General features: G+C 47.6%; 1 protein-coding gene across 4 annotated transcripts in view; it reads left to right on the forward strand.

The window, feature by feature from the left end:
* The first annotated feature begins 3,957 nt into the window (after positions 1-3,957).
* Positions 3,958-21,586, forward strand: part of POLR1E (RNA polymerase I subunit E) — a 39,303-nt gene continuing 21,674 nt past the window's right edge. For 3 of the 4 annotated variants that reach the window (XR_010407615.1, XR_010407617.1, XR_010407616.1), the window contains exons 1-11: positions 3,958-4,153; positions 4,726-4,829; positions 6,047-6,123; positions 7,798-7,883; positions 10,404-10,462; positions 11,232-11,376; positions 13,771-13,878; positions 14,490-14,586; positions 17,146-17,279; positions 18,184-18,265; positions 19,011-19,142. Coding sequence is in view for 1 of the 4 variants with exons in the window: in XM_045882704.3 (XP_045738660.1) it covers positions 4,078-4,153; positions 4,726-4,829; positions 6,047-6,123; positions 7,798-7,883; positions 10,404-10,462; positions 11,232-11,376; positions 13,771-13,878; positions 14,490-14,586; positions 17,146-17,279; positions 18,184-18,265; positions 19,011-19,142; positions 20,347-20,506 (1,260 nt within the window). In the remaining 3 variants the exon portion in view is untranslated. Of the gene's footprint in view, positions 4,154-4,725; positions 4,830-6,046; positions 6,124-7,797; positions 7,884-10,403; positions 10,463-11,231; positions 11,377-13,770; positions 13,879-14,489; positions 14,587-17,145; positions 17,280-18,183; positions 18,266-19,010; positions 19,143-20,346; positions 20,684-21,586 lie in introns of those variants that run through there. The other variant, XM_045882704.3, reaches the window with a different exon arrangement.

The following is a 21,586-nucleotide window of genomic DNA, read 5'->3' on the forward strand; positions in this document are numbered from 1 at the left end:
AAAAACCTGTCCACGTTGAAGGCGGCCTCATAAGAAATGAGCTGTCCACGTCTACAGAACACAAGCGGAGTCTGCATCAGGGATATGAAGGAAGAGAAAGGAAAGGCAGAAGGGAGAACAGGAGAGTGAGGCAAGCAGAAAAAGAAAGGAAGGAAAAAGAGAGGCAGAGGTGGAAGAAAGGGAGAGAAACGGTGAGGCAGAAGAAACGCTTGGGAGAGAGTACACGCTGAGTTGCTGCAAGTGCTTCACGTCTTCCTTAGCCATATCCTGAACGGCCAGCAGGTGGGGATATCACCCAAGGAAAAGAGGACGACCTCCCGCCACCAGCGCACCCCGCCCCAGCCTTATTCTTTCTTACTCTCTAAACATCGGTTCCCTCTCCTGAAAAATGAAGCTAAGAGAGAACTCCAGAAGTCTCCGAATTTCCAAACTAAGCTTATAAACAAACATTTTATGATAAATGTAGCCTGTGATTACCCCTGATTCTAATTTAGAAGAGGCCTTTGTAGGTGTTTGCATTTTGGTCACTGCCGGAAGATGGCTCCCTCCATCTTGCCTCATCCCAGTTATATACACGTGCATTTATACACATATGGTGTACATGTGTTTTGAATCATTGTTAAATAATTAAACAACATAGGGGCATACTACAGTCCTCTTCCCAGTCACCCTGCCATTAACACTTTGCTTCCTCAAATAGAAGCACTGTCACTTTGAATTCTTAACTGCTGTAATTCTGGGAGTCTTTGCTCTCAATCCATATGTGCTTTCTTCATTCTTCCACCCAGCCATAAAGCAGCCCATTCTCAGGACTTTCACAGACTCTGTCTGACTGGTAAAGATGTGCCTAAAAGGGAAATAATCTTTTACGACTGTGCTTCTCAACCTTGAAGTGCACACTAATCACCCAGGGACCTTATCAAGTGCAGATTCTGATTCAGAGGCTGGAGATTCTGCACTGCTAATGAGTTCCCAGATAACATTGATGCTGCTGGCCCAAAAGCCATACTTTGAGTAGAAAGGCTATACATACATATGTCCCTATATCAGGAGGGGTCAGGACACCTCTCAAGAACTACAATTGACTCCTTTTAGCCAGGCTGTCTTGTCAGCCTTTGACTTAACTGCTGATGTTTTCATTCAACCAATCATTTATAGAGAATCTACTCCGTGTAAACCCAATACCCGTTAATTTTAAGCACCATTAGTAAGCATCTTTGAGCTCCAGTCCTGAGGTTCCTAGGATTAGTGATGATTCAGATTCATTCCTTGCCCTGTCACTCATTCATTCAACATTTATTGAGGATCTACTTATGTGCCAGGCAGTGCTCCAGGAACTGGAGATGCAGCAGTAAACAAAACCATAAATCAGAGTGCCTGGATGGCACAGTTGGTTGGGCATCTGACTCTTGGTTTTGGCTCAGGTCATGATCTCCGTGTCATGATCTCAGGGTCATGGGATCGAGCCCCATGTCCGGCTCTATGCTCAGCACAGAATTTACTTGAGATTCTCTTTCCTTCTTCCTGCCCCTCCTGCTTGTGTGCTCTCTCTTTTTCTCTCAAATAAATAAATAAATCTTAAAAAAAAAAACAACACACATAAATCTGTTTATTGCTTAACTGCCAACTTGTTTATTGTTAACCTCAAGTAAGTCTGTCTCCAATAGGGGAGACAGGTAAATAAGTAGGCAATTAAGCTCCTTTCCCCCCTCCCCTTTTTCCTTTTTTTCCCCCTGAACAACTCAACCCTAAAGCCATTCACTGGGGTCAAGCATAGTAGCTTTGCACTCAGAGGAATAGGGGAGCCTGCAGTGGTCAAGGGCAGGTGCTGGAGCCCAAGCAGGATGAGCAGGTTATCCATGTGGAAAAGTGTGGCCTGGTACAGACTGTCTGAGCCCAAGCAAGGTGAGAAGGACATCTGGGCAGGGGGACACCCTGGTGAGGGTTGTCAGAGTCTGAGCAGAGTAAGGAGGGCATCTGTGATGGTTAATTTCACGTGTCAACTTGACTGGCTTCTAGGTGCCAGATTAAACATTATTTCTGTGTGTGTTTATGAGGGTATTTCTGGATGAGATTAGCATTTTAATTAGCTTTTAATTTAATTAGTGGACTCAGTGAAGTAGACTGCCCTCACCAATGTGGATGAGCATCATCCAATCCCTCAAGGTCCTGAATAGAACAAAAGGTGGAGGAAGAAGGAGTTTTCCCATTTTTTTTCCTGCCCCATCTGTGAGTTGGGACATCTCATCTCCTCTGGTCATTGGGCTTGAAGTTACACCATTGGCCTCCCTAATTCTCAGGCCTTCGGATTTACACCACCAGCTTTCCTGCCAGTGTACACATGGCAAATTATGGAACTTCTCAGCCTTCATAATTGTGTGAGCCAATTACTCATAATAACAAATCTCTCTCTCTCTAAATATATAAATAGATATAGATCTCCTACTGGTTCTGCTTCTCTGGAGAACTCTAAACTAATACAGTGGCCACGTAAAGGCCAGGGCTTGGTTTAAGGTGTTAGAGCCTGAATGGGCTAATAGGCCTCCATGTCAGGTGCTGGTGGTGGTGGTAGTGATGGGAGATGTGTTACTTACAGGAGGACTGATCAAATAGGTATATTAAGGCTAATGGAAGCCAGGTTTCTCACTGTCAGCAAAGGAAGTTACAAATATGGGAGGAAAGAACATCAGAATAAACCCTGTGGTGCTCAATTGGAATTAGAGGTCAGTATGATCTCATGGATTTCAATGTGGATTTAGAAATACTAAATTTTAGAAATAAATGGATTTAGAAATCCTAGATTTAGAAATAAATCACTGTTAGTTGTAAAAGTGTGTTTACTTACATGTATTCCCTAACTCAGTTCATTCAGGCCTGGGAGCCATGGCATCCTCAAAGCAGTCCCTACCTACTACACAGATCTTGTTTTTAATACCATCCTCTACCAAGAGAAACCAGAACTTCTTGGAGAAATGGGTGATTCGAGGGTTGGGGGAGGGAAACTCCAAGTCGAGCTGAAATATCTTGTGCCCGAAAGTAAGGACATGTTCAAAAAAATGATGTGGACATGTTAAAAGAACCCAGAAACCAGCTTAATGGGGTTCCCACTGGCTCAATCTGATAAAACTTGAAAATAAGTGATAGTAGCAGATTCTAATCTATTGAATAAAATAGGAATCTACAAGCCTAGAGTGATATAAATAAATGAATAAATTGTTAGTGTGATGAACAGAATGTTTAGTTTCTAAGTACCTGCCCACAAAATAAGGGGAAGGTACAAAGGGAAAAGAGTAACTTTACAGCTGAGAAAACTGTAAGGCGTGTAAGTGGTCAAAGTTACTATAACCAGTACACCTACTAGGATACAATGAGCATCATATCTGTGATATTCCTGCCAAAGACCCATAACCTGAAACTAATCACTTGGAAACGTTAGACAAATCCAGACTGAGGGACATTCTACAAAACAACTGGCCTATAATCTTTAAAATTTTAAACTAATAGAGTGAGGAACTGTTCTGGGTTAAAGGAAACCGAAGAGCGGTGAAAACTAAACGCAACCTGTGTTTTGGAACAGGTTCTTTCTGCTATAAAAACTTTATTGGGACAATTGGTGACGTCATTTGTTGAGTCTTGAAAGAAGGCAATGTGGATAACAGAGATGAGACGACTTGAGTTCTTGTCCTTCAAAAATACCCTCCTTTGAGTCCACGTTCAAGGGTCCTGCTTTGGCCCTTCTGCTGTGGTAACTGCCCTGGTCCCACACAACCCTTTAGGTGCAGGCGGAGTCCCGCGCCTCGGAGGAGAGGACTGTGGTCCCGAGTAGGCGGAAGCCCCGCCTCTCCATGCGGAGGGGCGGGGCGAAGAGTGGGCGGGGATGGCACGCCTCCGCCCTCAGGGGAAGAGCGAATAGGGGGCGGTGTCGGGTGGGGCGGAGCCACGCCGTCTCCGCACGCGCGAGGCGTTGCCGGTGAGGCCACGCCTCTTCCGCCCCGCAGCTCCGACACCGCGTGTGGACTGCTCACGCTGCCGGGGCCGGGTTTCTCTGAACTCAACCTTGGTGTCCGGACTGGCGAGATGGCGGCGGAGGTGTTGCCGAGTGCGAGGTGGCTGTACTGTGGGGAGCCCGACGAGAGCCAGAGAGCAGTACTGGGTAAAGACTGCGGAACCGGAGCAGAGTTCCCCATAGCTCCCTCCCCTTCATTCCGTTTGTATGCCTCTGCAATCTTCCTGCCCCTGTCGGGCCCCTTTCCCAGCTGGGCCAAGACCCCCTCCAGTCTCCTCCACTCCTTGGGGCTTGACCAGGGTGCCTTTGTCATCATCCCACCATCTTGCTGTCACCACTTCCCAGCTGGATGAGGACGTCCCAGGCACCCTTCCCCCCAGGGCTGTACCGGTCATCCATGGCCTCATCCACTCACACCTGCCTCGCTTCTCTCCACCGGGTAGAGATTCCCCTGTCTCTCTAGGTCTGGGCTAGGCCTCAGCTCTATTCCCCTAGTTATTTCCTTCTGTTGCAGCCCTCCCCAGCACTGCCCTCACTTCCCCATCTCCTCTTCCCAACTGGACCAGGACCTCCTTAAGTCCCCCTTTAGGTCAGGACCTGGCCTTCCTTACCATTCCCATTCCTTTAATCACTCCCTCCCAACGAACAGTCCAGTTCTTCCCTACCATACACTGTGGGTCCTTCTACTCTCATCTCATTCTTGGGCTGCAATCTTACAGTCCAGTTCTCCAATGGGAAGCTGCAGAATCCAGGCAACATGCGTTTTACTTTGTACAAGAGCAATGACTCCACAAACCCCAGGAAGAAGAGTCAGCGGATCCTAGTAAGTGCCGCGGTAGCCAGTTGCCTCCACTTTGCAGGTCTCTGGAGGCCTTAGAGGCCCTTGGGTGTGGGTGGATGCGGGAGGGAGAGGAGAAAAGGGAGATAGCAAATGAGCCTTTGAAGAACTCCTGTGAGTCCCAGCAGGTTGGGGTATGGGGACAGGCTCCATTCAGTTATGTACTTTTGGTGACGTGATGGCCTTTCCTTGATTTGTTCATTCAGCAAGTGTTTATTGAGCACCCACTGTGGCCTGGTGTTGTAAGCTGCAAGGGAAACAGCTAAATCGGACCTGGCCCCACGCTAAGGGAGCTCCTACTCTAGAGCAGGGTTTCTCAGCCTCGGCACTATTGACATTCTGACCCAGATAATTCTTTGTTGTGGGCCAGACCGGTGCATAGCAGGATGTTCAGCAGCTTCCCTGGCCCCTAATCACTAGATATCAGTAGCACCTCCTCTTTGTGACACCCAGAATGTCAGACATTCCCACATGTCCCCCGAGGGGATTTGCCAGGTTGAGAACCACTGCTTGAGAGAGGTGAGAACTGGTTTTTTGAGTTCAGTAACTCATACAAGCGGACAAGCTCAGAGCCTGAGGGAGGGAGAGCGAGCTCAGTCAGAGAAGTCTCTTCTTGCCAGAAGGCCTTCCTGGGGGAGGGTGCGGCTGGCCAAGTTGAGCTCTGAAGGGTGGAGGACGGTTTGACAGCTGAGGTTTCCTATTCCAAGTGAAGAGGATAGCAGGGACAAACATAGGGAAGCAGGAAAAGCTTGGCTGTGATTGAGGAGTGAATAAGCCCTTTCCATAGTCCTGCCAGCATATAAGGAATAGTCATGGGAGAGGTGAGCGAAGAAGTTCAGGAAGGGCTTGGACTTTGGGCCCTTCCTGAAGGTTGCTGGCAGAACCATTTTATTGCATGCCTCTAAGTGCTGGGAGCCCAGGACCTGTCTCCCAAGGCCTGTGGTGCAGCTCCCCCAAGAACTTTTCAGACCAGCTAGAAGCTGGCACTATCTGGGGCTTCCCTTTTAAAAGTCCTCTTGCCTTTCTCCCAGGGACACCGTGGATTCACTTGGATAGTGGGGCTGGATCATCTTCCAGAGGCTCTCTAGTTCTAATCCACTGCGGTTTGGATTCTAAAGCTTTTGCAAATGTGGGAAAGGGGGTCAAGATGCTTAATACGTTTCAACATTGGTTGTAGTGGTGCTTTTCCCTTTACATTTTAGGCAGCTGAAACAGACAGACTTTCCTATGTGGGAAACAATTTTGGGACCGGAGCTCTCAAATGCAACACTCTGTGCAGGTAGGGGTAGGGGAAGGGATGCGAGAAGGGGAGGATAGTGATGGTGAGCCTGGCACTGCTGTTTTTGGTCTTTATTTTAGGGGCAGTAGGGGAAATCTGGAGAGGTTTACCATGACCCTGTGTTCCCAGATCCAGGGACCTTCACACCAGCATGCAGACATGCCGGAAAAGAAAAAAATGAGTTACATTTGTTGGATTTCCTAAAACCTCATTTATTTGTAATTTTCTTTAAGATAATTTTTTAGGGGCGCCTGGCTGGCTCATTCAGTGAGGCATGCAACTCTTGATCTTGGAGCTGTGAGTTTGAGCCCCACATTGGGAGTAGAGATTACTTAAATAATACAATTTTTAGTTGAGATATGATATGGCATGACATTAGTTTCAGGTGTACAGCATAACCATTAGATATTTGTATATGTTGCAAACGGTCACCACAATAAGCAGTCATCCATTACCACACAGAGTTACAATTTTTTTCTTGTGGTGAGAACTTTTAAGATTTACTCTCTTAGCAACTTTCAGATACACAGTATTGTTAACTACAGTCACCATGCTGCACATTACATCCCCAGGGCTTACTTATTTTGTAACTGAAAGTTCCTTTTGATCTCCTTCATTACTTTGCAATATTCTTTATAACTGTCTTGTTCCCAAAAGGTGGCCTTCTCCACTTACTTGGAGTGTGTGATCAATAGGCCAAAGCTTGCCAGAAGTTTCTGCTGGAACAAGGAAAGGGTTTGGTAGTGTCAAAAGCTCCAGGGTCTCCATGCAGCTCTACCATTGATCAGCTGGCTTTGGCAACTCTGCCCTTCACTAACCCCCAGGCTCCCCCTCGGGGCGATGAAGACTGTCCACGGGAACAGCCTGAGTAACTGTCGGGCGCTGGCAGAAGGCGGACAGTGTTCTCTGATAGTATCCAACAGTGAACCACAAAAAAGGCCCTTTCTTTTTTTTATTTTATTTATTTATTTGAGAGAGAGAATGAGATAGAGAGAGCATGAGAGGGGGGAGGGTCAGAGGGAGAAGCAGACTCCCTGCCGAGCAGGGAGCCCGATGCGGGACTCGATCCCGGGACTCCAGGATCATGACCTGAGCCGAAGGCAGTCACCCAACCAACTGAGCCACCCAGGCGCCCCAAAAAAGGCCCTTTCAAAGCCCCCATGGCACCACCCTGATAGACGTCAGATTAATTTTATATGCTTAAAACTGTTAACACCGCGGCATGCCTTTACGAAGTTCTCTAGTTCAGACTGGTCTTCTCCCCATAATCCCCACAGTTTTACTTGTCTTTGCCTCCATAAAATTCATGTGTGCAATAAATGCTAGTGTAATTCTAGACTCTTCTATCCCCAAAGGGTTTCCCACTACTAGGCCAGTGAGCACAAATGTAATTGGCTACCAGAATCACCTGGTAGCTTTTTTTTTTTTTTCCTTCCAGAACTACCTTTGTTGTGGGTAGTATCTCATGAACTCCCTCCCTCCTTCCTTCCTTTCCCTCTTATGCTAAGAATGGCTGCTGTAGGGGATTACTGTTACTCAGCAGCCAATGTTGTGTTCCTCGAGCGTATTGGGGCAGAAGGGCCAGTGAGAACTTTTAAGCAGGAAAAAGGAAGTTGTATAAGCAATACGTTTTGAATAATCTATTGTCATTGGTGTTATTCCTCCTTTGTTCAGGCATTTTGTGGGAATTCTGAACAAGACCTCTGGCCAGATGGAGGTGTATGATGCTGAGTTGTTCAACATGCAGCCCCTGTTTTCAGGTAGGGCCCTGGTATGAAGGCTCACAAAAACACTGCATGTTTTAGGCTTGTTGGATGAGTTGGTTTTTGATTTGTAAAACACATTTTGTAGTTATTTTTAAAAGGGTGTCTTCCTGCAAATATTTATATGCAGGAATATGCTCCAGGCACAAATTAGGGGTTAGAGATACAGCAACCAGCAAACCAGACATAGGTCCTGTCCCTACAGTGTTTACAGATTTGAGATCAGAAAATAGTCTTCTGGAAGCATTCTCATTCTTGATCTCCTAAAGCACTTTTCTTTTGACTGCTGTGATTCAGTGACCCCTTACACTTGGCTTTCTATGATGTGTGCATTTGCCTCACCTCTTTGATGATGTTTTAATCACTTTTGTATCTCCCTAGCTGCTCAATAAATATTTTAATGAATAAAAAAAAAAAAAGAAAATAGTCTTAGTTAAAGCCACTTGAGCAGTGATCAGAGCAGAATATTGGAGGGCACGTCTGATATTTTTTTCATTCAGAGGTCTTTCTTAACTTCGTTGTTCTAGTTGGAGTAAAGGTTTTAGGGTCTCTAGCAGGTGATGGGAGTTACTGATGGGTTGGACAGTAATTTTCATGTTGAAGAGAAGTCTCTACACTTTTCTAATTTAGGAGGGGATCCATTTTTTCCCTAATCCAGTGGGAGAGCTTGTACTGCTTCTCTGTGTTGGCATCTTAGAATGCTCAGGGCTAGAGTGGGATCTTCCAGAGTGATAGGTGAGAGGGTCAGACTCAAGGGGCTCCTGTTCCCTAAATCTTAAATACGGAGAACCACAGTGGGGGAGGGTATAGATGAGGAAGGATTGTTAGGATCTTGGTGGATCTGCCTCATACCTTCCGACACAGTAGTGCAGCTTGATTCCCTCAGTGCAGTGGTGCCAGTCCTTTTAAGAATCTGGAGGACCTGGACCTACTTCCCAGAAACGTACGTAATATACAAGAATATATATGAGATTTTGCATATGATTGTAAAGGGCTCTTGAGTCCTGAAACCTATCTGTGACTTTCCTAGGGGTACAGAGTCTATAGGTTAAGAATTCCTTGCTTTGCGAACAAATACAACTATGTTTAAAGATTTTATTTACTTATTTGACAGAGAGAGAGACAGCGAGAGAGGGAACACAAGCAGGGGGAGTTAGAGAGGGAGAAGCAGGCTTCCCGCCTAGCAGAGAGCCCATTTGGGGCTCGATCCCAGGACCCTGGGATCATGACCTGAGCTGAAGGCAGACGCTTAACTGACTGAGCCACCCAGGCGCCCAGCATTGGGAGGATAATTTAAATGTAGTTGTATTTGGGGGTGCCTGGGTGGTTCAGTCAGTTAAGCGTTTGCCTTCAGCTCAGGTCATGATCCCAGGGTCCTGGGATCAAGTCCCACTTGGGGCTCCCTGCTCAGCGGGGAGCCTGCTTCTCCCCCTGCCCCTCCCCCTACTCATGCTTTCTCTCTCAAATAAATAATAAAATCTTTAAAAAAAAAAAAATTATCCTCCAAATGCTTTTCTGACTTCTAAGGAGGCAAAGGAAATTGCTCATTAATCTGTTGATTAAACAAATTTTTGTTTTTACATGTAAAAAATTTGTAAGTAATGGTTTATTCTAGCCAGCATATATGTATTTATACATGCACGCACATGCAACATTTATTGATTCCTTACTATGTGCTAGGCACCGTTCTAAGCTCTTTTAACGCACAACATCATTTACTTCATGTAACAACCCTCTGGTGGTTTTATCAGTGACAAAACTGGCACAGACTTTGACAGGGACATACTGCTGATATACATGTATATTATAATATGATACGATGTAAGTTATACAGTTATACTAATATATAATTATAAATTATAATTATATTAATATATAATTATATTATCACTTATAATTATATAAGTAATGTTAACATAACTTATATTAAATTAGTTATGTTGAGTTATTATGTTATATATATCTCATCTCATATATACGTATAGGAGCTGGGAGTGAAACTCAGACAAGGTCACTCTAGAGCTTATGTTCCTGTCCACTAGATTGTACTGCCCCTATATGAATACTTTATGGGAGATTAGAGAGCTTCATGTAAGTAACACATACCTCACATTTATGCCTGCCTTTAGGTCATTTATAAGGAGGGCAAAACTATTTACTGGAAAGAGCTGAGGTCTTGGCTTCTAGTCACATCTCGGCCACTGCCTGGTGAACTGACCTGGGGCACATCATTTCTTTGGGAGGCTTTTTCCTTATTTGTAAAATGAAGAGGTTGGACCCGATGACCCCTTCGTTTGACTCCTTATTTATTCTCCGTATCCTCTAACTGTATACTAAAGCCACAGACTAAATGTTCACAGGATCCATGATGTTAAACTCTGGGAAGTCCTGTAGTAAAGAAATCTGTTTTTCTTAGATTAACCCTGAAATAAATATTAATCACTCTTAAAACCTGTGGGCCTCACAGCTTGCTTTTTTCCCCCCTTCTCTGTTTTTGCTTGTTTTGTGTTTTGATAGATGAATCAGTTGAGAGTGAATGGATACAGGAGAGTGAGACCAAAACTTTTAGAGAAAAGGTAAGTGTGACCAAACTGAGACATCGGACCTGAAGCAGGTTTCTTCTAGCCTTTGCATTTCTCCATCACTAAAATGAGCTGACTGAACACAGGGCTGCTCCCAGCTCATTCAGTCTGTGGTTCCCCAGACAGTCTACCTGCGAGAGGCTTCTCGGCCTCACACGGTGCCGTCCTCCCGTCCGGGGCAGCTAGACACAGCTCCGTGCCGGTGTTTGGAGCTGGTTCTCTGGGCTGACATAGGTGTAGCGTAACAGGTGGTTTTGGATTTAATGCAAGTTTCAGAAAATACTGGTTGTAGCCTGGAAGCTCTCACATTAAAACAAAGTAAACTTCAGGATTTTCAGTGTAGGCGGTTCCTACAAAGCTCATCTCACCCCAGATGGCAAATCGATTGAGTCTTCAGCACTGGCTGGGCACTGTATTGAGAACGGCATGAGGCCGTCTTCAGGCTCAGTGGGAGAGCGTGAGGGATTAGCGAGGTCTGCTGCAGATGTAGGGCTGGAAAATGGTAGGCTGTGTGCCGGATTTACCAATCCTCTTTCTAGTTCAGGCTTTTCACTGTGCAAACGGGGACACCACTGATTTGTAAACAGCCCATGCAGTTTACAAAGCGAGTCCTTCAGATCCATTACTACAACAAGTATGATTCAGCCCAGTTTACAGGTGAGGTAATCCTGGCTCAGAAAGGCTGCGAGTTTCCCCAAGTCCCACAGCTAGGAGTAGTAGTGCCCAGCCTATCCCTAGACAAACCAGATTTGTCTACGCACAGATGGATTCTTGCATCGATGCCTTTGGAACCACCAAACAGAAGCGGGCTTTGAACTCCAGAAGAATGAACAGAGTTGGCAGTGAATCTCTGAATTGTGCAGTAGCTAAAGCTGCAGAGAATATTATTGATGCAAAGGGTGTGACTGGTAAGCAGCTGGGACTTGGGTAAGAGTCTGCTCATAGACACGGCTTCCTCTTCTCTTGAGATCTTTTACCTGCCCCCCAGATGGAAGTAAAGGGCATCAGGGCTGGATTCCTTCCTGACTCTCACAGAGTGCCTCCTTGGGGAACAGAGTCTGGAAATAGTAAGGCACGTCTGCCCTCAGGGAGCTCCCAGTCAAGTAGAGGAGACCGGCGTGCGGACGGGTGTGTGTGTGCCGTGTCCTGGCCGCCAGGGTTCCAGCTGGCAGGGCGCAGAGGGAGAGACCCTCGGCCTCTGGGGGTCACAGGGAGGTTTGGGGCAAGAAACCTGCTGTGATGATGATGAACTGAACCTCTGGGGACAGTGCTTCACTTTGGGATCAGCAGACCTTTTTCTCTTAAACTCAGCAGCACCTTGAGCATTTAATTGTATTATTTAAAAACGTGTTTATTGCTAAAATGCATTATAAGAACATAAGAGAAAGTTTACATAAGAGCAGTTTTTCTATTAAAATGGGATTTTTAGGGACGCCTGGGTGGCTCAGTTGGTTAAGTGTCCGACTCCTGATCTCAGCTCAGGTCTTGATCTCAGGGTCCTGAGTTCAAGCCGCCCATTAGGCTCCATGCTGGGGGTGGAGCCTACCTAAAAATAAGTAAGTAAATTAAAAAAATAAAATGGGATTTTAGTAATTTTTAGAAAATCTTTTCAAACCCTATGATTATATAAATATTTTCCTGTGCTTTCTTTCAGTATTTTCACAATTTTACTTTTTATATTTAAATCTTAATGAAGATTTTTTTTTTTTGGCATATGGTACAGACTAATTTTATATTTTCCAAAGGATTAGCCAGCTGTCCCCAGCTCCATCCTTTTTTTTGTAGAAGATGATTGAAAAAGTCCTCCTTCTCTCTCCTCTGTCTTCTGTTCAATTGTCCATTCTGTTCCTGTGGCAGCACCAGGCTCTTTGGATTTCAGTAGCCTCATCATCCAGCTTATTTTCTGATGGGGCAAATTCCTCCTCCTCTCCTTATTTTTCACAAACATTGGTTAGAGTAGCATGCCTTTTTTTCCCAGGTGATCCTAAGAATTGTTTTGTGAAATTCCCTCAAAATCCCACTGAGAATAAAATGGAGAGAATCAACATCTTCTTTACAATATTGTTTTCTTATCCAGGAACAGAGAAATATGTGTCTCCATTTATTTGAAAGCATAAGTAAATTTTTGAATTTTTTTGTTCAGTTTACTCTCAGCTGTCAAAGGACATTTAAAAAGAAAAGAAAAAGGGGCGCCTGCGTGGCTCAGTTGGTCAAGTGTCGGACTCATGATTTAGGCTCAGATTATGATCTCAGGGTCCTGGGATCGAGCCCCACATTGGGCTCCCTGCTCAGCGGGAAGTCTGCTTCTCCCTCTGCCCTCTGCCCTTCCCCCCACCCATGCTTGCTCTCTCTCTCTCTCTCAAATAAATAAAATAAAACTTAAAAAAAAAAAAAACCTTAAAAGAAAAAGAATTCATTCATTTCCTATCATTTTACCAGATGAACTATTAGAATGTTCCTCTCTGTCCACATCTATATGCTTTCTTAATTCTTTTTTTTTTTTTTTAAGATTTTATTTATTTATTTGAGAGAGAATGAGAGACAGAGAGCAGGGGAGAGGGAGGGTCAGAGGGAGAAGCAGACTCCCTGCTGAGCAGGGAGCCTGATGTGGGACTCGATCCTGGGACTCCAGGATCATGACCTGAGCCGAAGGCAGTCGCTTAACCAACTGAGCCACCCAGGCGCCCTGCTTTCTTAATTCTTATGTTGTTTTTCTTGTTGGGTTGTTCACAGTTTTATATTCTGATTTTTTTTTTTTTTAAGGTTTTATTTATTTATTTGACAGAGACAGCTAGAGAGGGAACACACGCAGGGAGAATGGGAGAGGGAGAAGCAGGCTTCATGCTGAGCAGGGAGCCCGACGCGGGACTTGATCCCAGGACTCTGGGATCATGACCTGAGCCGGCAGACATTTAACAACTGAGCCACCCAGGCGCCCTAAGTTTTTCGTTTTTACTCACAGTTTGTGGAGAAGTTTTCTGGAAGTTAAGCTATGAAAGGCTCTCTTCCTCACTTTTAGCTTCTCTTGTATGGTAAATATTTATTAGCACACCTGTCCCACCCAACTACTGTTGGGTTACTTGAGGGGACCACGCTGCGTGCACCTTCTCCAGTGCCTGGTTAGGTTTGTGTCGTGAGTGGACATCAGCCTGGACCCATCAGCCTGGTCCGGCTGCATTGGCTGAAGCATTCAGATTAGGAGTTTTGGGACCAATTAATCTTGAGTGCATAAGTTGCAGAGTATTGGGGAACCTGAACCCAAACAGGATGATACCGACACCGTCTCTTCCTTTATTGAAAAGCTCTGGTCAATGACGCCATCCATGATGACCTGCAAGATGACTCCCTCTACCTTCCTCCCTGCCACGCTGATGCAGCCAAGCCTGAAGACGTGTATAAATTTGAAGACCGTATCCTTGTTGCAGTAGAAATACTGCTTTATTTCACAAGTTGGGAGATGCATGCATGAGTGGGCAGACAGGCTCTCTGAGGATGTTGCTGGTCCCAGGATGCTCACAGAAGCTACAGCAGGACCTCTCACTTGCCCCGGCGCTGTTGCTGGGAGGTCAGCTAGGCTTCCTCACTGGCTGAGGGAGCGGCCCTCAGCCCCTGAGCCACAAGCCCATTCTTCAGCCAAGTGCCACATGCCCTCAAGTGCAGCCCTGTGGGGGGTCACTATGAGTAGTAAATAAGACTTTTAAGTCAGCCCTAAGTCTAGGGCAGACTGATTTGTAATAAGTAGAGCATGGAATTTCCCTACTTGCGGGTCTAGTCAGAGGGAAAATGCCCGTAGTAGCTTTGTGATAAGCTGAGGAGGCAGAAAAGCCTTGGCAGGGAATGGGCTCTGGGCTGGGAGTCTGGAGAACCGAGTCCCTGCACTCAGCCCCAGTGTATACATTCTGTGTGATCTTCCCCCATCTGGGCCTCAGTTTTCCCATCTCTAACATGGGGCTACTCTGAGATGAGCGAGCTAGTTGGATGTTTCCATTTTGGCCAGATTATGTTCTTGACCTGTCACTAGTTCTCTCCACTGCGGAGTATGAAGCTCTTCAGAGCCCATCCGAAGCTTTCAGGAATGTCTCATCAGAGGAAATACTGAAGATGATTGAGGAGAACAGGTACCCCCCCCACCCCCCCACCCCTTGGGTAGATGGAGTGTCTGGGGCAGTGATGTCAGAACACGACAGTAGTCAGACACGAAGTGGACCTTTAGGGGTGTCCGTCGGTGAGGGCATGTCTTTTCAACATTTGAACATTAACAAGCCAGTGTTTTCTTGAAAATGTTTGGGCTTGGGGCGCCTGGGTGGCTCAGTTGTTAAGCATCTGCTTTCGGCTCAGGTCATGATCCCAGGGTCCTGGGATCGAGTCCCACATTGGGCTCCCTGCTCGGGGGGAAGCCTGCTTCTCCCTCTCCCACTCCCCCTGCTTATGTTCCCTCTCTCACTTTGTCTCTCTCTGTCAAATAAATAAAATCTTAAAAAAAAAAAGAAAAAGAGGGGCGCCTGGGTGGCTCAGTTGGTTAAGCGACTGCCTTTGGCTCAGGTCATGGTCCTGGAGTCCCGGGATCGAGTCCCGCATCAGGCTCCCTGCTCGGCAGGGAGTCTGCTTCTCCCTCTGACCCTCCTCCCTCTCATGCTCTCTGTCTCTCATTCTCTCTGTCTCAAATAAATTTAAAAAAAAAGAAAAAGAAAAAGAAAATGTTTGGGCTTTCAGGCCTCTTGTCCCAAGGCTGTGGGTGGCAGTCAAGGGAGAGAGAGGTGGCCTCTGCATGGAGCCTGTGACTGAGCAGAGGGTGGTGAGGCCTTGTGGTTGGGGGCTTGGAACCGGGGCTGGCCCGTGTCCCCAGTGTTATGCTGATAGTGATTGTCCCTGGTGGGGCCCAGGTGCTAGCCTGCGAGTAGGTGCCAGTGGGGGTGATGGTGTGCTGAGTGAGCTTTTATACACAAAGTTAAATTTATGGGGCACCTGGGGAGCTCAGTCGGTTAAGGGTCTGACTCTTGATTTCCGCTCAGGTTATGATCTCAGGGTCCCGAGGTTGAGCCCCACTTCGGGCTCTACACTCAGGGAGTCTGCTTCTCTCCCTCTCTCTCTCCCTCTGCCCCTCCCTCTGCTCATGCGCATGCTTTCTCTCTAAAATAAATAAATCTGGGGCACCTGGGTGGCTCAGTCATTGGGCGTCTGCCTTCAGCTCGGGTCATGATCCCGGGGTCCTGGGATCGAGCCCCGCATTGGGCTTCCTGCTCGGCGGGAAGCCTGCTTCTCCCTCTCCCACTCCCCCTGCTTGTGTTCCCTCTCTCGCTGTGTCTCTCTCTGTCAAATAAATAAATAAAATCTTTAAAAATAAATAAAAATAAATAAAAAATAATAAATCTTTTAAAAAAGTTAAATTTATGTGTTTACTGTATATTTTATTTTATTTTATTTTTTTAAAGATTTTATTTATTTATTTGAGAGAGAGAGAATGAGAGAGAGAGAACACATGAGAGGGGATAGGGTCAGAGGACGAAGCAGACTCCCTGCCGAGCAGGGAGCCCGATGCGGGACTCGATCCCGGGACTCCAGGATCATGACCTGAGCCGAAGGCAGTTGCTTAACCAACTGAGCCACCCAGGTGCCCTAAGTACTGTATATTTTAAAGAACTCAGATTATCTCCCCTGTCTCCTTTGGCCCTTAAATCAGCTTTTCTTTTATGATGATAGTGGAATTTTCTTTTGAGTTTTTTCTTTTAATAATTTCATCTTGAGAAACTAAAAAATTGCCAACCCTAGGTTGGTTCCCTGATTTTTGAAAGTGCTTTTTTTGTTGTTGTTCCAAAGATACGTTTCCAGAAAAGCTTATTCTTGGTTCTGGGTTGTCTTCATGTATTGTGGCTCTGCAGCAGGTGCAGGAATGGGCTCTGGGCTGAGAGTCTGGAGGCCTGAGTCCCTGAGCTCTGCCTGAGGTACTGTGTGATCTTCCCCTCTCTGAGCCTCAGTTTTCTTATCTGTAAAATGAGGCTGCTGTATAAGATGGTCTTGAAGAGCCTTCTTATCTCTGTGAGTCCGGGATCCTCCTGGTGGTGGACCAGTACATAAAGATAATAGCTAACACTGATGGAGCTCTTACATGTGCGTGTTTCTACACACTTTCCTTGCATTGGCTCATTTAATGCAGAGAAAACCTCTAGGGGGAGGCTATATTTTTGTCCTAAATTTTTAGGTGAAGATGATGTGAAGATGATGTACAGAGATGTATAGAAGATAGAAACTTGCCCAGGCCACTGAATGGCAGAGAGGGGGTTCAGACCCAGGCAGTCTGACCCACAAGCCTGTGCCCCAGACCACTGCGTCAGGATGGGGCAGCCTGTGGCCTGTGAATGAAGCTGTGAACACAGCCGTGGCCGGTCGTTTGTGTATTATAATGATGCCCTCGCAGTACTTTGGCGGCTTTGGGTACCTGCAGCAGGGACCATATGGGCCACAAAGCCCGAAATATTTACTGACTAGCCCTTTAGCGCCTTAGCTCTGAAGCGTGCTCGCTGTGTTATGAGGAGCATTAGTAGGATGGCCCTTCCTCGACCGCTAGTGTGTATCAGCTGTGGGGGATGCCCACTGTTTTCGTTGTGAGAGTGGGAAGTGCCCCTGACAGAGTTGGTCTTACACATTCCTCCCTTGCCCCCCGCCCCCCCCCGTTTTAGCCACTGCTCCTTTGTCATCGAAGCGTTGAAGTCTTTGCCATCAGATGAGGAGAGCCGAGACCGCCAGGCCCGATGCATATGGTTTATGGACACACTCATCAAATTTCGAGCACAGAAAGTGATTAAGCGGAAAAGTAAGTCCATGATAGACATTTTATTCTAGTTATTTCCAGCCTGTTACTTGTCTCTTAGGCCAGCTCTAAGGAGAGAAGAAAATGCATGTACTTGTCTAGATCTTTATTTCTGTCTAACAGTGGGGTTCCTGTAGACACCGCCAACATGCCGAAGGGATCGGCCCAGCCCTTTCCCCATCTGAAACTAACAGAGCTAACATTCACTGCTTCTCTTCTGCATTGGGCAAAGTGTAGTATCCAGTCAAATCAAAGGCAAATTTTAAGGGACGGTCGGACAAACATCGGTCCTGTGTGGAGAAAAATCGGCCTCACTCACGTGAAGCTGGTGGCAGGGCTATGTTGTGTCAGCTTATCTCCCACTGAGAAAGAAGAGAGTCCATTTCGCCTGGTAACCCGTGTCACCTACAGCGAGGGCCACGGGTCGGGGGAGGGGGTTGCCTCGCGCTCCTGTCTCCCTGCAGTTGGAAACGCACCTGTGGTTTTAGGCACAAGGTGGTGCCGTCTTGTTACGGTGCTTGAGCTCCCGAGAGTCTGTATGTTGTCATTACTTGCTTGCTGCTCATTTTCACGTTCCAGGCTCCCCTCCTTTCCCTCTCCCTGGGCTTTCGCCACAATCTGTGTTGCATCTTACAAATTCTGCTGCTTTAGGCCTCATTGGAGTCTGTTTCTCCTTCTCACCGCTGCCCCATCACAGACGTCTCTCGGGGGCGTGCGGCCTGCAGGCTGAAGCACCCCCGAGCGTGCTTGCATCGGGAAGTGGCTCTCCTGTTTCACGGGCCCCTGCTTCTCTTACCACATGGTTCTGTTCTTGTGGCACAGCTGTTGGCCTCTTGTCCCAGCTCACGGAGGAGGTGTGGTCCAAGGGTTTGGAAACAAAGTGAGCAAACTCACCTTTGTGTTGCAGGTGCCCTGGGGCCTGGAGTCCCCCACATCATCAACACCAAACTGCTGAAGCATTTCACCTGCTTGACCTACAACAACGGCAGGTCGGGGACTGACTTCGGGGCTTCTGCCTGTAAAGGAGAAAGCGGGCAGGGAGGGCGGGACTAGAGCGTGGATTGGCTTCCGTGTCCGCAGACACCGCTGAGGAGAGCACTCACGGCCCTTTGCAGGGGCCTGGGGTCAAGTCAGTTGAGAAAACCCTATATATTACATGCTCTGTCCCCCTTGGAGAAGCTCCCATTAGAGGCTCTGGGAAGTCCTGCCATGGAGACTTCTTTCCAGGAACCCTTCCTCATAGCCCACCGAGCCAGTGTGCCGAGGGAAGGCAGTGTAGCAGGAAAGGGCAGGCCAGTGTAGGGGCTTGGGGGGAGGACCCCCAGCGGCACATCTGGCCTTCTTTCTTGCCCTTTGCTTGGACTGTGTTTCCTGCTCTGAGTGTGCTTGGAAACCTCCTCAGCAACTGGGTTTGGGATGACTGGCCTCCCAGCAGCCCGGACAGGCCCGGAGGGTCCTTGTGTTTGCGAGGCTCAAACTGTGCCTGGGGAAAGTATACGTGTGGGTTTCTCTGACCCACTTGGAGGGAACACTGAGGTTGGCTCACTGCTCCACTGTGTGTGAAGGTGCGGGCACCTTGACAGGACCAGGAATGGTGCTCATCTTTCTTTTCTTCTCCCCAAGATGGGAAGACATTGAGTGTGCATGAGAACAGGCCTGGATGTTTTTATTTTGCGTTCGGAATAATCATCTTAGTTTAATGCTGTCTCTCCTTCACTGCCATTGCTTTCGTAGCCTCCGGAACTTAATTTCGGATTCTATGAAGGCGAAGATCACTGCATATGTCATCATACTTGCGTTGCACATAAGCGACTTCCAGATTGACCTGACCGTGTTACAGAGAGACTTGAAGCTCAGTGAGAGAAGGTGAGCACCGCAGAATAACAAGCTCCCTGCAGGGTGCTTGATGTTTTTCTAGTACTGCTGGAAAGCAGGACGCACCATCAAGGGGCAACTGGGGACATGTAGTATGGATGAGACTTGGGACCGGGGGACAGTTGGCAGTGCACGAGTGAGTGAACGGATGAGCAACCAGACATGGAGTGCCTTGTCTGTGCGAGGCACAGTTTTAAGTCTGTGATGACCTCAGTGATTTCCCTACAAAACAACAGGAGAACCCTCAGTTCAGAGAAGTCATTGACTTTCCCAGGCTCACACAACCAAGATGGGAAATAGTTGGGCTTCAAGCCTGAGCCTTCCCATAGCATTCGGTCCCTTTGTAACCAAGCAATCTTGCAATTGCTGTCACTGGGGAGAGGGGGTCTGTATGGTCGTGAGGGGTGGAGCCCAGGGCTGGAAGTTGTAAGAGACCCCAGTCTCAGCTTAACAAAAAGAACTTTCTCTGAGTCAGATGGAAGGGGTTGCCAGGTGAGGTGTTGGAAGCAAGGTGGGGCTGCCATTTGTCAGGGATATCACATGGGGACTTCTGTGACCCAGCAGCCCTGCTGAGTAGCAGGGACAGACTTGGAGGGTCCTGGGAGAGATGGCAGAGTTGTGGCCTTTTGGGCCCTTTCCAGGATTGCTAGGAGAGATTCAGACTAAGTAGGGAGCAGAACTTCCAGGATCGTGAACGGTGGGATATGTTGGCCTTTGTTGGTGATTTGGGGCATCTGGTATCCAAGGCTGCTGGTGGTGGTCCAAGAGAGCCTGTGAGAATACTCTTGTCTGGATTCTTCTAGCAGTCCCTGGAGGGGCTATCCTGAGAGCTGTCCACAGAAGGTATTCTCACAGGCAGTGAGTTTGAAAATAAAAGAGCAATAAGATACTTGGAGCCTGTACAGATTCTACCAAGATGCTAGCAAGTGCCCAGTCCTGGTTATCAGAAGTAAACAAAGTTATTAATAGTGTCGAGATAGCCTGGTTTTCCATTACTTATATGGATATTTTCTCATGGCAAGACATTAAAATGAAATTGCCTTTGATGGCTCTGGGTCTTGTTTCCTTCTCTGCTTTGCTCCTGGTGGCCACGTTGGGGCTTCTGTCTTCGTGGCCAGGAGCATGAATGTGCTGCTCCCTCATGTCAGGCCTACTGAGGACACTCTCCCCCACTTGTTCTGTGTTTGTTCCTTAGGATGATTGAGATGGCGAAAGCCCTGCGGCTGCAGATCTCTAAAAGAAGGGTGTCTCTAGCAGCTGGCGGGGAGGAGGGTCACAAACTGGGCACTCTGTCCATCCCGCTGCCTCCAGTCCAGACCTTGGGACACCAGTCGAAGCGGAGGAGAATCACCTAGAAGCGTGCTTTCCACGTAGAGCATTTTGGCCACACCGAGCCACTGCTTCTGTTCATTTCCATTTTTATTTTTACAATAAGGAAAAAGAAGCCTTGCTCTGGCATGGGTATGAAGCCAGAAGGCAGCATCTCAAGTTGTGCTGGTCTTCAGTGGAAACATAAAGTGATGGCCATGTTGGACTTGAGCTCTCCTCTTTGGTGTTGCTGTGATTATGAGTGGCAGCTGGTTGCTGTGGGAGGGTGGGGCCTGGGGAAGTCAGAGTCTACAGATCTTACAGGCTGCACCCCATGGCAGATCCAATGGATAATTGTTAATAAAGAGAAACATGAAGTGCCATGCTTAGCCTGGAAGAGCCATCGGAGTCCGTGGTGAGGAGGACACAGCCCGGCTGGGCTGGAAGAGGACGCCTCGGGCTTGATCAGTAGCTAGCTGTGGGTCACCTGTGCCCTTGGGCTGCCGGAGGAGGCCTGTGAATCTGAGGCTGCCGTGACCGGGGAGCCAAATCCAAGGAAGTGCTTAGCCCCCCAGTCGCCCTGCCTGGCTCGGGCCACACACAGGGCAGGGAGCAGCTCCGATAGCTCATTCTTGGGAGAGAGGAAGCAGTCAGAGTGAGGGACGGAAAACACACTGTTCTAGATCTCTTTAGAAGGGGATTTCATGCATGGACAGAAAGCTGTAGAACTGTGAAAGGGCTGCGCGTGTGGGAATCAGGAGGCGGGCCCTGGAACTGCTAGGTTCAAGAGCACACAGCGGAGGCTGCTCCTCAGGCCAGGCATGGAGACGCCCCTCGTGCCCGACCCTGCTGCTTGGGTCCCTGCAGCCGGTGAGGGCGGCCAGCCCTGCTTGCAGTGCCCGCAGTTCCACTCCTTTGCTGATCAGCACAAACAGCCAAAAGTTCAAGATGCTGGCCTCCATCTTGCTTCTGTGACCATTTGACCCTTGAACAACCCAGGGTGAGGGGCGCCAAGCCCTCACACAGTCAAAAATCCATATTGCATTTTGACTCCCACCCCCCCACCAAACTTTACTGATAGCCTGCTCCCTTGTAAGCCTCACTGGTGAACAGTCAGTTAACACATA

This window comes from Mirounga angustirostris, unplaced genomic scaffold, assembly GCF_029215605.1.
Source record: "Mirounga angustirostris isolate CCGP_5_RB_7025 unplaced genomic scaffold, mMirAng1.0.hap1 SCAF_15, whole genome shotgun sequence".
NCBI classification, from domain to species: domain Eukaryota; kingdom Metazoa; phylum Chordata; class Mammalia; order Carnivora; family Phocidae; genus Mirounga; species Mirounga angustirostris.